At 43.1% G+C, this 14,292-nt stretch overlaps 1 protein-coding gene across 1 annotated transcript; it reads left to right on the top strand.

Annotated features, from left to right (window-relative positions):
• The first annotated feature begins 6,881 nt into the window (after positions 1 to 6,881).
• LOC116463424 (interleukin-12 subunit alpha) lies at positions 6,882 to 13,905 on the top strand. The gene is made up of 7 exons (XM_032146520.2): positions 6,882 to 7,147; positions 8,149 to 8,294; positions 10,995 to 11,108; positions 11,430 to 11,471; positions 11,547 to 11,588; positions 11,680 to 11,823; positions 13,397 to 13,905. Exons 1-7 carry the CDS (start codon positions 7,030 to 7,032, stop codon positions 13,550 to 13,552), a joined length of 762 nt encoding a protein of 253 aa, XP_032002411.1. The 5' UTR covers positions 6,882 to 7,029; the 3' UTR covers positions 13,553 to 13,905.
• The last annotated feature ends 387 nt before the right edge of the window (positions 13,906 to 14,292 follow it).

The following is a 14,292-nucleotide window of genomic DNA, read 5'->3' as shown; positions in this document are numbered from 1 at the left end:
CCTCCCAGGTTCACGCCATTCTCCTGCCTCAGCCTCTCCAAGTAGCTGGGACTACAGGCGCCCGCCACTATGCCCGGCTAATTTTTTTGTATTTTTAGTAGAGACGGGGGTTTCACCGTGGTCTCGATCTCCCAGCCTCGTGATCCGCCTGCCTTGGCCTCCCAAAGTGCTGGGATTACAAGTGTGAGCCACTGTGCACGGCGCCACTTAATATTTCAAAGAGAGCAAAGAAATAGTTTTGGAAGAAACTGTATGTGTGTCTTAATCTAAAATTAATAACCATATTTCACTATCACTCACTGTAGAATGATATCTAATATTGATGACATTCTACCACTTTACAAAATTCTTACCTGTTCACTGTATAATTGATCTGCATGACAAAACTAGCACAACAAAAGATTACCATCTCCATCTTGCTGATATGGAAATTAGGAAAGGCAGTGGCTTGCCCTGGCTTACATAGGTACCAAGTAGCAGAAAGAGGCTAGAACTTAGGTCTTTTGATCGTAGGCCCAAAGTTCCTTTAGTGCTATAGCTTTTCTGGCTCCGCTCACTCACTATTTCTCCCCCTGCTGCTCAGATATTTCAGCAAAGAAGAAAGAGCTCCACAGAACTAAGCTCCTCAGCACGTAACACTGGGGGTTGGTGTTCAACAAGGAACACAGAGCTCTGCTTCTTACCCTGACAGGCCACCTTTCAGGATTGAAGCTCAGGATTGGAGCCCAAATTGATGCTATGTGGCCACCAGCTGATTTATGCTCAAGTTGAATGACATTTATGGACAAGAGCCGCAGGAAAACTGACAGCAGAGACCTTGCTATTTTATGAAGGAAACTCGCGTTTACAGCGCCGACCTACACATGCAAATTTACGGTCTCAACTGATCACAAGCCTTTTTGGGATCTCACTTCATCTGAGGATGAGCTGCCACCCTAAATTATGGCATCAAAGATATAGTTCCAAATCTTCTGCTCAGGGCCTATGACTCTGACCTTGTCTACTTGTCAGGGAGAATAACGATGAAGGCAGGCATGTCGAGCTACCTACTCAAATCAGCTAGGGTTTCTCTTCCAACACTACTGATACTTTGAATCACAAAATTATTTGTTCGGGGGGGCGGATGGGCAGGTGAGGGGCTATCCTGTGTACCGTAGGATGTTCAGCAGCATTTAGCAACATTCTTCTACCCACTAGATGCCAGTGGCAACCCCCTTCCTCCAATTATGACAACTCAAAATGTCTCCACACATTGCCAAGTGTCCCCTGGGGAGCAAGATCATCTCCAACTGAGAACCACAGAAATAGACCTTTAATATATTCTGTCAAGTTTTCGAAAGGACACTTGTCTCTCAGTGATGAAAGATGCCTGATTGACTCATAGCTCAAACCGAATGGGAAAGGAATAACTAACAATAAAAGCTACCTGAATTCCCAGCACTTTGGGAGGCCGAGGCAGGTGGATCACGAGGTCAGGAGATCAAGACCAACCTGGGTAACGTGGTGAAACCCTGTCTCTACTAAAAATACAAAAAAATTAGCCAGGTGTGGTGGCAGGCGCCTGTAGTCCCAGCTGCTTGGGAGGCTGAGGCAGGAGAATGGCATGAACCTGGGAGGCAGAGCTTGCAGTGAGCCAAGATTGAGCCACTTTACTCCAGCCTGGGCGACAGAGTGAGACTCCGTCTCAAAAAAACAAACAAACAAACAAAAACTACCTGAATGTACCAAATAGCAATTGAAGTTTGCAAACAACGACCTTGAGTCATTTGCTTACAGAAGGTGTCTGTCTTTTGGACAAAGGACTTCTGATGAAGAGGATGGAGTGGACCATGTTCTTTAATCCATGACATTATTTGTCCCCATCAAATACAAATATCTAAATGTATTTATATATTTTCATTATCACTAGTCCTCATTCTCATTCCCCTCATTCCCCAGTGGGATCTATCCTACTAATGTATTTAACATATAACCTTTTGTTTGTGTCTTTGTATAATGTGTACTATTTTGAATATATCATTCTCATTTAAGTCAATAGAGTTCCACAATCACTTACTCACAATTCTTAAACTTACACAGCTCTGGACACCAGAAGTTTTCTCTTAAATTCGTTTAACAGCAAAATCTGACTGAAGCGACAAGGGGTTACTTGGGGTTCTTTAGCCACTCAATGTAACTATTCCTACGTTTTGCTGCAAAACTATTATGCTTGATTATGTGAAGCCACCTCTTCCTTTTCTAAATTCCAAGCATTCTGAATTCCAAAAACAAATCTGAGTCCCCCCATTTTTTTCTTTTTCTTTCTTTCCTTTTTCTTTTCTTTTAAGTGAGACAGGGTCTCACTCTGTTGCCCAGGTTAGAGTACAGTGGCACAATCATGGCTCACCACAGCCTTGACCTCCCGGGCTCAGGTTATCCTCCCACCTCAGCCTCCTTGGTAGCTGGGAGTACAGGCATGTGCCACCATGCCTGACCAATTTTTGTAGTTTTTGTGGAGATGGGGTCTCTCTATGTTGCCCAGACTGGTCTCAAACTCCTGGGTTCAAGCAATCCACTTTCCTTGGCTTCCCAAAGTGCTTGGATTACAGGCATGAGCCACTGTGCCCAGCCCCAAAGGGTTTTAATTGTCTACATTATAGGGTTTTATTGTCTACATTATAGAGAGAGATCTTACTCTGTTTTCCTGTTTTTACTCAGTATTATATTTTTAATACATATCCATGTTACTGCATGTACATCTAGTCTATTACTTCTAACTGCTGTAGAATACTCCAGGAAGTGGATCCCTATATTCCACTCACCCACTCCCCCAGTAATGAGCAGCTACATTGCCTCCAGTTCCCCATCACTACAAACAATGACTTAATGAACATCCTCATACATGTTCCTTTGAGGACCTGTATGAGAATCTCCATGGGATATACACCCAGGGTTAACAGCTGGGTCATGGGTGTGAATATACTTAATCTGGCCAAGGAATGCCAGAATACCCTTCAAAACAGCCATGTCAGCCTACTGGCATGGTGTGATATAATAGATCCTATAGTCCCCCATTTTCCCAACACTTACCAGTATCCAGTGTTTTCAACTTGTCAGTCTAAGAGGTGTAAAGAGATATCTCATTCTTGTTTTCATTTGCATTTTCTGATATAACTGAGCCTCCAGGTATGCTTATTAGTCTTTGGGGTTTCTTCTCTTTAAATTGCTTATTCATGAGCTTTACCCATTTTTTACTAGTGTTTCTGTCTTTTTCTTGCTGACTTACAAGAGTTCCTTGTTTTTAGACACTGAAAATATTCGTTTTAGACACTGAAAAATATCTTCTCCCAATCTGTCAGCTGTCTGTTCATTTGGGTCCCGCATAGCGGAAATGTATACAACAGAAATCTTAATTTTTATGTACTCCAATTGATCAGTATTTTGCCTTATGGTTTGGAGCTTTAGAAGTTTTGAAAAAGTCCTTCGCACTTCTAAGTGACAAGATAGTCCTCTATATTTTCTTCTACTACTGTAACAATTTTACTTTTCACATTTGGCCTTTAATTCACTTCCAAAGGGATTCACCTCTGTTGTTTTAGATTGGAGTCCGGTTTTATTTTTCATCATGCATTGAATATTTTCTCTTTTTTAAAAAATTTTTTGTAGGGAGTTTTTGCTCAGGCTGGCCTTGAACTACTGACCTCAAGCAATTCTCCTGCCTTGACCTCCCAAAATGCTGGGATTACAGGTGTGAGCCATTATGCCCAGCCCATTGAGTATTTTCTACTAAATATTGCATGTTTTCCTCATTAATCAAGGAATCATCCATATTATCTTGTACTTAATACCCAAATATACAAATCTATCTATAATTTCTCTACTCTGTTTCAATGGTCCATATGCCTGATCTGTTGCCAATATCACTACTTTAATTTCTATGAATTTAAATTATGTCTATATGTGATAGGGTTAGTCCCCCTTTTCATTATTCCTTTAGCATTTTAACTTAAGGCCAGGAACAGTGGCTCCCGCCTGTAATCCCAGCACTTTGGGAGGCCAAGGTGGGTGGATCACTCGAGCCCAGGATTTTGAGACCAGCCTAGGCAACAAAACTAGATTCTGTCTCTACAAAATACAAAAATAAAAATTAGCTGGACATGGTGGTGTTGCCTGTGGTCCAAGCTACTCAGGAGGCTGAAGTGGGAGGATCACTTTAGCCCAGGAGGTCAAGGCTGCAGTGAGCTATGACTGTGCCACCACTACACTCCAGCCTGGGTGATACAGTAAAACCGTGTCTCAAAAAAATTTTTTTTAACTTAGTCATAGATTTTGTTATTACATCTGTATTTTAGAGTAGGTTTATTATTAAGTTTCTGAGAAAATTTATTTGTAGCTTGTATTGGAATTACATTGAGCATGTGAATTAATGAAAAGAGACTTAAGCTTTCTATATAGAGAAACCTTCCACCCAAGGGTATAGAATTATTTAATTAAATCACACTATATTCTTGACTGAACTTTAAATTTTTTCTCCAAACACTATTCTGTAGTTATCCCAGCTGATGTAATAATCATAATAACTCTATACTGTAGGTACTTTTATTATCATCATTTAACAGACGAGGAAACTGAGCCCAGAGAGATAAATAACCCGCCTAAGAACACACAGCAAGTAAGTAGCAGAACCTGGATTAACACAGTTTAGTCCATACTCTTAGCCATTATACTGCCTCTGTATCTACAGTCAGTTACTTTATAGTTTGGCTGCTTCTATGCCTGTCATCTTGTTTTTATTATGTTTTCTGATGGATTGTTGCAGATACAAAGAAAATTCGTTGATTTTTTTAAAGTTGATATGTGTATTGCATGATGTTGTTAAATTCTCTTCTTAGTTCTAATAGTCTGTTAATTTTTCTTTTTGTATATCAACTGTAAAAAGTAACAGTTTTACCTTTTCTTTTCCAATGTTTAAAGCTCTCATTTCTTTTTCTTTCCTTATAGCATTGGCCGAGACCTCCACGACAATGCTACACACTGTGAAGTAGTGATTGTGAGCAAAGACTGTCACTTACAGAAAAATCATGTATTCCTAGAAGAAGGTTTTCGTTTCATCTTAGCTAGAGTACATTGAACACATCAGGAAACTGTTTCACAAAAATATAAGTTAGAAACTGTGTCTGGTAGCCAAGAATCCATTTTTAACAGTGGCCCTGTGCTTATCTAAGCAACAGAAATTACTTTTCTAGAGGAGATGGCCCTTCCAGGGGAGAAACAGCTCAGTTGTGATACACTTGTCTTCATCCTGACTTTAAGTACATTTAACTCCACACTAAACCCCTGTGGCCACAACACAGCTCTGCACCTGTCATTTGCTTTACACAAACTGCTAAATGCAATCGTTTCTGACAATGGATTACTCTGTATCCCGCGGGGGAATTCACAGACAGCAGCATTAGAAGGGGCCTTAGAGATCAACCATCTCTCTTGTCTTACACACACCTAAAACTCCCTACAGCGGTGCTTCATCAGCTTCGAGCAGATGAGCCACCCAGAAGGCAGCTCCAGTTATTAGGTCCTGGGGTCTGGGTGTAGTCAGGCCCTTTGGAAGCTCCAAGTCAGAGATCAAACACATCCTCCCCGCTACCCACGCCTAGGGTGACTAATGCCTGTGGGAAAAACAACTGAACTAAAAAGTCCCACAGGAACCTCAAACCCAGCACATCCAAAATGGAACTTTTCACCACCTCCTCCAAACTCAGTCCTCTTATACAGCAATCCCTGTAAAGCTAGAACAATCTCCATTCTCCATTCTCAGGGCCTTCCTCTCCCTCTCACCTGAGGAGCTACCAAGCCTTGGCCCACAGGCCCTCTGAGAGTCCCTCCTGCCCACCCTGTGTTCTCCATACTGAATAAGGACTTGGCCACACCTTGTCAACTCTTCCCTCTGCTCCACTCCTGACCCCTGGATCCATCCTTCACGCTGTGGCTGAAGGGATCCTCCCATCATGCAAATTCTGCCACATCTCCCTGCCTAAAACCCAGGAAGACTCTCCACTACTCTCAGCACAGAAAGTACACTCCTTAGTATGGCATCCCCTGCCCTCATGGCACGGCCCCATCCAGCTCTCCAGCCTCACACCCTGCAAGGACACCTAGACCCCCACCTCCCTCAACCCTTCATGACTGCGCTTCTGATCCCTGTTTCCCCTGTCTAGACCCTGCGTGCCCTCCCGCTGGAAGCGGTCTAATGCCTGCTTGTTTTTAACACTCAGGTTGGGGCCCCTGTCTGCTCCCGGGAGCCTTTGCTGACTCCTGGACCCCGTTGCTCCGGCTGAGCGTGGGCTCTTTCTCTAGGTCTTTCCTCCCGGGACTCTGTGCATTCATACCATCGTTAAACTGGATTCTCTACAAGAGTAATAATTGCATATAGTCAGCCAGCTCTCATCCCTTTTCAGGTTTCAGAAAAGACCTGTGAACAAAACGCCTTGAGTCTGATTTAGTGTGGCAATGCCCCAAGGGTCCTGTTCTCCCTGGGTGTCCTGTACCTGGTGCAACGTCGGCCTGGCATCTAGTGAGCCATCTATAGGAACGATGATGAGTGAATGATTTGCCTACCCCTTCCAGTACTAGGCTGGAGGTCGTGATTAGGGCCCACCCCTACGTAGGACATGGAAAGTGGGAGGCACTCCTCTCTCTACGTCGGCAGGGGGCGCTGCACAGCTGCGGGGCGGGGTGGCTTAGACAAGGGGCGTCCGGCTAAGGCCGGGGACCCAGGGTGGTGGGCGGGGTGTCCCGCCCGCCTGTGGACCCCGCGCAGTAACTGCGAACATTTCGCTTTCATTTTGGGCCAAGCTGGAGGCGGCGGGGCCGTCCCGGAACGGCTGCGGCCGGGCACCCCGGGAGTTAATCCGAAAGCGCCGCAAGCCCCGCGGGCCGGCCGCACCGCACGTGTCACCGAGAAGCTGATGTAGAGAGAGACAGAGAAAGAGACAGAAAGCAAGAGACCAGAGTCCCGGGAAAGTCCTGCCGCGCCTCCGGACAATTATAAAAATGTGGCCCCCTGGGTCAGCCTCTCAGCCACCGCCCTCACCTGCCGCGGCCACAGGTCTGCATCCAGCGGCTCGCCCAGTGTCCCTGCAGTGCCGGCTCAGCATGTGTCCAGCGCGCAGTGAGTACTCAGCCGGCCAGGGCTCTGGCTCGCTCGGGTGCGGAGCGGCGGCTGCTTGGGAAGACAGGGTAGAAACTCAAGTCTGCCTAAGGAGAGACTGGAACAGCAGCAGCCGTCTCCTGCAAAGAGGAATAAGAATAGGGGTCTCACCATGTGCTAAATAGGGCATGTCTCTTTTCATCTCGAAACAGCCTGATGAGCTATCATTATGCCCACTTCGTAGAGGAGAAACTGAGGCCCAGCGTGGGAGACTTCCTGCCTTCCTGCCTAGGGTCCCTCAGCTACAAACAGAAGCAGATCCTAGCCAGTTCTAAGGTCAGGCTTGGCCGGGTGCAATGGCTCACGCCTGTAATCCCAGCACTTTGGGAGGCCAAGGCGGACAGATCTCCTGAGGTCAGGAGTTCAAGACCAGCCTGACCAACATGGTGAAACCCTGTCTCCACTAAAAAATACACAAATTAGCCGAGTGTGGTGGTGGGTGCCTGTAATCCCATCTACTCGGGAGTCTAAGGCAGGGAAAATTGCTTGAACCCGGAAGTGGAGGTTGCAGTGAGCCGAGATGGTGCCACTGCATTCCAGCCTGGGCCACAGAGTGAGACTCCCTCTTAAAAAAAAAAAAAAAAAAAAAAAAAAAGTCAGGCTTTCTCACTTCATTGTTTTTAAAACACTGGGTCCCGAGTCTGACTCAGCCACTTCACCACCTAGTCTGGGTTTCCCTGATCAAAAACATGTAAGCTTTCTCTGGGTGAGTGTTGGGTTCAACACCCTTGTCCAAGCTCATCCCTAGACCCTCACAGGGAGCTGGCTTCTAGCCCTAGAATAGAGTGGCGCTTTGTAATAACTCGAGTCATCTCTCAGGTGTTGAAGGAAGTGTTGGAAACAGGTGGAGGGAGGTGAATGCCAAACAGAAATGGATGGGTGAAGGTGGCCAGAATGGACGGAAGGTGGTGCAGGCAGGCCATCCAGGCTGAAGCTCCTCCACCTGCTCCTCTTCCTTCCAGGCCTCCTCCTTGTGGCCACCCTGGTCCTCCTGGACCACTTCAGTTTGGCCAGAAACCTCCCCGTGGCCACCCCAGGCCCAGGAATGTTCCCATGCCTTCACCACTCCCAAAACCTGCTGAGGACCGTCAGCAACATGCTCCAGAAGGTGAGCCTTTCCTGTCCTCTCCACTGTGCACCTGCACCCTCTCTGAGGAAGGGGCCTCTGATCCTCCCCTCTGGTACCTGATGGAACTGCAGAGAAATTGTGGAAGTTCATTAGTAGCTGTCAACAGCAGGAGAGGGAACTTTACAAAAGGCCCAAGTGTTAAAGAGTCCTAGTGAAATTGTGTCTCCAGAGAAAGCAAGAGTAGTAATAAATTATAATGATGTTGGTTTTGGCTATGTCTACACAGCGTAAAGTGGATATTTGCAGTGTTCCTGTAGCCTGCCAACAGAGATAGAATTGTGTCAGGCCCACATGGTTTCTCTGGCACCACACCACTGATCAATCCTGGAAATAGTTACTTGGGTGCCTACTCTGTGTTGGGGGGCAGGGGTACAAAGATGAAATACCCTTGTCCCTCCTGCTGCCCACCAACTTCTACTTGGTGACACAGTTCCTTCTTGGAGCAACACATCTCAGGGAGGACTATGACAGTGCACATGCAGCCTCCATTTCCTAGAGAAGAGTTACCTAATTTTATTTACAGCTTCGTTCTTTTAGGTTTCATATTTTAATGTAAAAAACATTGCCGTTAAAAACTGCTCCAGTAGCTACTGCTGCAAAGGCTAAAGGCTAGTGTTTTAAAAGATGTCCTCTGACTTTCTGCTCTCTAGGAATTTTTTCTTGAGTATTTTCTAGCTTGTTGCCTTAGGAATATCTTAAAATAAGCTCAATGCCACCAAGCCTTCTTAAAGGGCTCCTTTCCCCTTTCAATCTTTCATAATGTGCTGTGCATTGCTCCTCACAATTCAATTAATCTTAATTGGACAGGGGGCTCAAGTGAAAACTGCTTTGTTTCCTGAAGAAAGGTTCAAAATGGGTAACTTTTAGGTGCTCCAATTCATATAGATGTTTTTCGTGCAAAAGCTGACACCCCTACTCCCAGATACAGTCCTAAGGGTCAAAAGATTATAGAAATCAATTTAATGTTTTGTACATCATTTGTCAAATTTGCTGCAGTAGAAAACAAAGGAGGTAGATGCAAGTGATTCACCAGCCATATCCAGCCCACAGGTTTGTAGAATTTGGGCTATATGTTTATTTTTTAGTTTGATGCTATTCAAAAACCGAACATTTCAATTAAGATTTCAAAATTCTAGCTTCTCTTGAAAAGATCTGAAGAACAACACTGGACTCACACCTCCAAATCTAACTCTTTATAACCTGCTCAGAATAGGGGGCTTGCCCAGGTCTGTTTAAACACCTCCAGGAATAGTGTACTCATTTCCTACTGTTGGTGTCACAAATGTAGTGGGTTTAAATGACACAAATTTATTATCTTACAGCTCTGGGCTTTAGAAGTCCAAAATGGGTCCTACTGGGCTAAAATCAATGTGTCAGCAGAGCTGTAGCCCTTTCTGGAGGCTCTTGGGGAGAATCTGTTGCCTTGCTTTGTCAGGTCTAGAGGCTGCCCACATTCCTTGACTTGTGGCCCCTGCCATTGTCCATACCAGCAATGTCTGGTTGAGTCTTTCTCATGCTGCTCCCTCTGGACTGACCTTCTACCCACTTCTACTTTTGAGGACACTGCTTACACTGGATTCGCCCAGATAATCCAGGATCATCTCTCTACTCTTAGATCAGCTGATTAGCAAATTGAATGTCATCTGCACCTTCATTCCTCTTTGGCAGGTCACATAGCACATTACGAGGTTCCAGGGATTGGGAGGTGGATGTCTTTGGAGGTGGAGAATTGATCTAGCTACCACAGAAAGGGATTTTACTGCTTGTGCCCAAACATATTCTGAATTTTCAGGCCTTGCTTCTTGGCTCATGCTATTACCTCTGTCTGAAATTTCCCTCCTCCACTGTTGACATTTTACTCCTCTTAATGCAGGTGTCCCATCTCTAGGAAGCTTTGCTTCCCTTCCTGCCCCTCCTCAGAATCTTCATGCCCTTCTTACCATGTCTCACCTACTGATGCCTCCTGGTCATTTGGGCACTTGTCTGTCTCAGCAGCTAAACTTGCAATCCAGGAGGGTACACATGGTCCTCTTCTCTGTCATGTTCTTAGTACCTAATGGAGTGCCTGCCACCCATCAGGCTGTTGAATGGAAAAATGATCGTAATCTTCAATCATACAGTTCTTTACTTCCTAAGATACATTTCATAATTTTACCCAACGGTGCTTTCCAACACACTAAGATGACATCTCTGTGTATGTGTGTGCGTGTGTGCACTGCAGATTAAATCTCAGCTTGTCTTAAGGGTTTGCATGTTTGTTATATCCATCAAGCTGTGACCTTAACAGTTCCCCCTTTAGAAGTTATACTTGAAATAGGTATTCATAGAATACAGTCACTTTAGCAAAAGAAGAAACAATTTTCACCAGAAGCAAGTGTCACAGTGAGGTGTGGAAGCTGGTTAGCACAGGCTGTTGACATGATTTATTGTGTTTACATAATGAAAAAATATGTCATCCAGAGAAACATGCCCCAAGCATAGGGAGAGGAGGGTGAGAGACAGAATGTAAGGAATCTATTTCCTTTTGTGTTATGAAGAACCAGAATTTCCTGCAAGTCAAAGTGACAGAGGTCAAGGGCAGCCAGCCGGAGCCTGCCTGGCACCCTGGCTTACCAGCCTTGTGGGGTGCCAGGTGCATTATCAATGTTATAAACTGAGTTTCTCCTTCATTTTTTATAGGCCAGACAAACTCTAGAATTTTACCCTTGCACTTCTGAAGAGATTGATCATGAAGATATCACAAAAGATAAAACCAGCACAGTGGAGGCCTGTTTACCATTGGAATTAACCAAGGTATAAAGGATTTTCCTCCCAGAGCATGCAGTGTGGTTAAGAACTGTGCATCAAATCTCACCTGCTTCTAAAAATTCACGTTTCTGGTATCCATCATTATGGGACTTTAACTGGTCCTACTTCAGAAGTTAGATTTGGGAGAAAAATTATTAAAAAAAAAATTTTTTTTGCAACAATATGACTATACTTAACACTTAAAAATAGTTAAGATGCTACATATTATGATATGTGTTTTTACCATAATAAAGAAATTTGACCTGAAAAGTCAGAAAATTTTATACTAAGAATTAATACTTTGATATATGATTTTTTCCCCTCTAGAATGAGAGTTGCCTAAATTCCAGAGAGACCTCTTTCATAACTGTAAGTCAAAAAATGAAAAGTTTCAGCCTGTATGATGAATTCATATCACTGATGTCTGATTATTTTTTCTTCTAGAATGGGAGTTGCCTGGCCTCCAGAAAGACCTCTTTTATGATGGTAAGACACACAGCTCTTTCCTCAAATGCAATGGAGGAAATGTTTTTAGCCCATCTCAATGGATACTTCCCCATCTTGTCATGTCACCCAGGCCCTGTGCCTTAGTAGTATTTATGAAGACTTGAAGATGTACCAGGTGGAGTTCAAGACCATGAATGCAAAGCTTCTGATGGATCCTAAGAGGCAGATCTTTCTAGATCAAAACATGCTGGCAGTTATTGACGAGCTGATGCAGGTAAGACTTCATTCTATCAGTGGGAGCACCTTTTTCATGCTAAAGATACGCAGCCAGAGTCTTAGATAAAGAGGTATAAAATCAGCTTTTCCTGGATTGGTGGAGGCCTTTTAAAGGCCTGACAGACCTACATTTTCAAGGAGACAGCTTTGAGGGTGCCTTCTATAGGGAGCAGGAGCACAAATGTGAGCAGATCACATTGTGAAAAGCAGACTCCAAAGTATTCACTCTGTGGTATCCCCCACACTCGGCAAATGTTTTTGTGCATTTTCTTATGTCAGCCTCGAAACAACCATATGGGATCTGCACAAAGGAGGGAACCAAACCTTAGGAGAGTTAAACCACTTGTCTGAGGCTCTGCCTCTTAAAATCCTTCAAGAGGATTTCACTACACTTACCTTCTCACTCACCTCTAAAAGCTCCAGGACGTACGTGCTCCAGGATGTGCATGCAAGGGGCCAGCTTGCATATCTGCAAATGTTGCTGGGAAACAAGCAGGATTGGTGCCTGATTATGACCCATTGTGAACCAAAACGTGAACCGAATAAAAGAATGACCTATCATCTGGGGCATCTATAATGTTATTCATAGGCAAGAACTTGCTTTGTTATGTTCTGAATCACCATAACACAGATGCTAATATAAAACAAATATTTATATAAGCGAGGGTGACTGCTTTGGTGACTAGGACATGGGATAAAAATATGGTGGCAGAAATCATTGTCTGAAAAGTAATTGTTTTACTTTTATTCTTTTCGTGTGTGTGTGTGTGTGTGTGTGTGTGTTCATGTGCCAGATTACTTGTTTGAAAGGCAATGAGCTTCATCCAAGTGTCAAAGAATGTTACCATCTAGGCAGCTGTAGTTGCTATTTCATTTTTAGGACCAAGAGTTGGGTGATGTGGGTGCTAGAATCAATTCTACCGGTAACCAGACAACTATTCCCAAGTCACTTAACCCCTCTGTGCCCCAGTTTCCTCCAGTATAAAATGGGATGACTTTATTCTAGCTTTCTTTTAGACTTTTTGTGAGGAAGATATGAAAGTATTTATTCATCAAGAGTGCAAATGTAAGGTTTTATATTGTGTTATCAAATCAAAGTGCTAAACTTGGGAAATTCATTGCCAGGTTTATTTGACACAAATGGCATGTCTTCAGTAAACAGGCCTGTTACTGATAGTGAGTTCTAATCAATAGCAATCCATCACCTCCCTGTGCTAAACAGAAGTGGGCTTTTTAATGTAACATATATAAAATTAATTAGATATTGCAGCAGATGTCATTTTAAAGGAACTGTTTCTTTCTAAGACAAAACTCCCACTGATTATTTTTTCTAAATAGTTTTAAGGGTCTTTTCAGAGCTCATCGAAGATGCATGTGCTTGGAAAATGAGTATTTCTTTTCTCAGGTTCTGCGTGGTGATCTGGCTGATAGTAGATTTGGGTTGGGTTTAGGAGTGGCATAAGGGACTGAGTTGCAGGCTCTGAGACATGTACTGGCTTCACTAATTTTTACAAATGAATATTTGAGTTTTGGAATACCATATAAGTCATGCTTACTATTCATTCTCCTAGGCCCTGAATTTCAACAGTGAGACCGTGCCACAAAAATCCTCCCTTGAAGAACCAGATTTTTATAAAACTAAAATCAAGCTCTGCATACTTCTTCATGCTTTCAGAATTCGAGCAGTGACTATTGATAGAGTGATGAGCTATCTGAATGCTTCCTAAAAAGTGAGGTCCCTCCAAACCGCTGTCATTTTTATAAAAATTTGAAATGAAGAAATTTTGATAGGATGTGGATTAAGAACTAGGGAGGGGGAAAGAAGGATGGGACTATTACATCCACATGATACCTCTGATCAAGTATTTTTGACATTTACTGTGGATAAATTGTTTTTAAGTTTTCATGAATGAATTGCTAAGAAGGGAAAATGTCCATCCTGAAGGTGTTTTTCATTCACTTTAATAGAAGGGCAAGAATTTATAAGCTATTTCTGTACCCAAGTGTTTGTAGAAACAAACATGTAAGCATAATTTATTTTAAAATATTTATTTATATAACTTTGTGATCATGAAAGCATCTGAACTAACATATTTATTTATGTTATATTTATTAAATTATTTATCAAGTGGATTTGAAAAATATTTTTTAAGTGTTATAAAAATAAAATTATTGAATTAAAGTGATTCTCCTATTTTTCTAATGTACTTTTAAGTGTTAAAATACACATTGCGGGAAAATTGAAAACTCTGATGAGACTTCAACAAAATTACTCTGGAAAGAATGCCACAATATTCTTATTCCTTTCCTAGTTCCCTTCATCTCATTTTAAAGGGACCCTAGTAAGACAAGATATGCTTTACTACTAAGGCAGCCAAGTGAGTCATGGTTTTTGAGGGTTTATTATTTTTGTTCAACATGAGTCTAAAAGTATGCTGTGCATTAGAAAAATACATCATAGTATTCT

Source organism: Hylobates moloch, unplaced genomic scaffold (assembly GCF_009828535.3).
Source record: "Hylobates moloch isolate HMO894 unplaced genomic scaffold, HMol_V3 SCAFFOLD_36, whole genome shotgun sequence".
Lineage (NCBI taxonomy): Eukaryota > Metazoa > Chordata > Mammalia > Primates > Hylobatidae > Hylobates > Hylobates moloch.
This window is presented reverse-complemented; position numbering and strand designations above follow the sequence as displayed.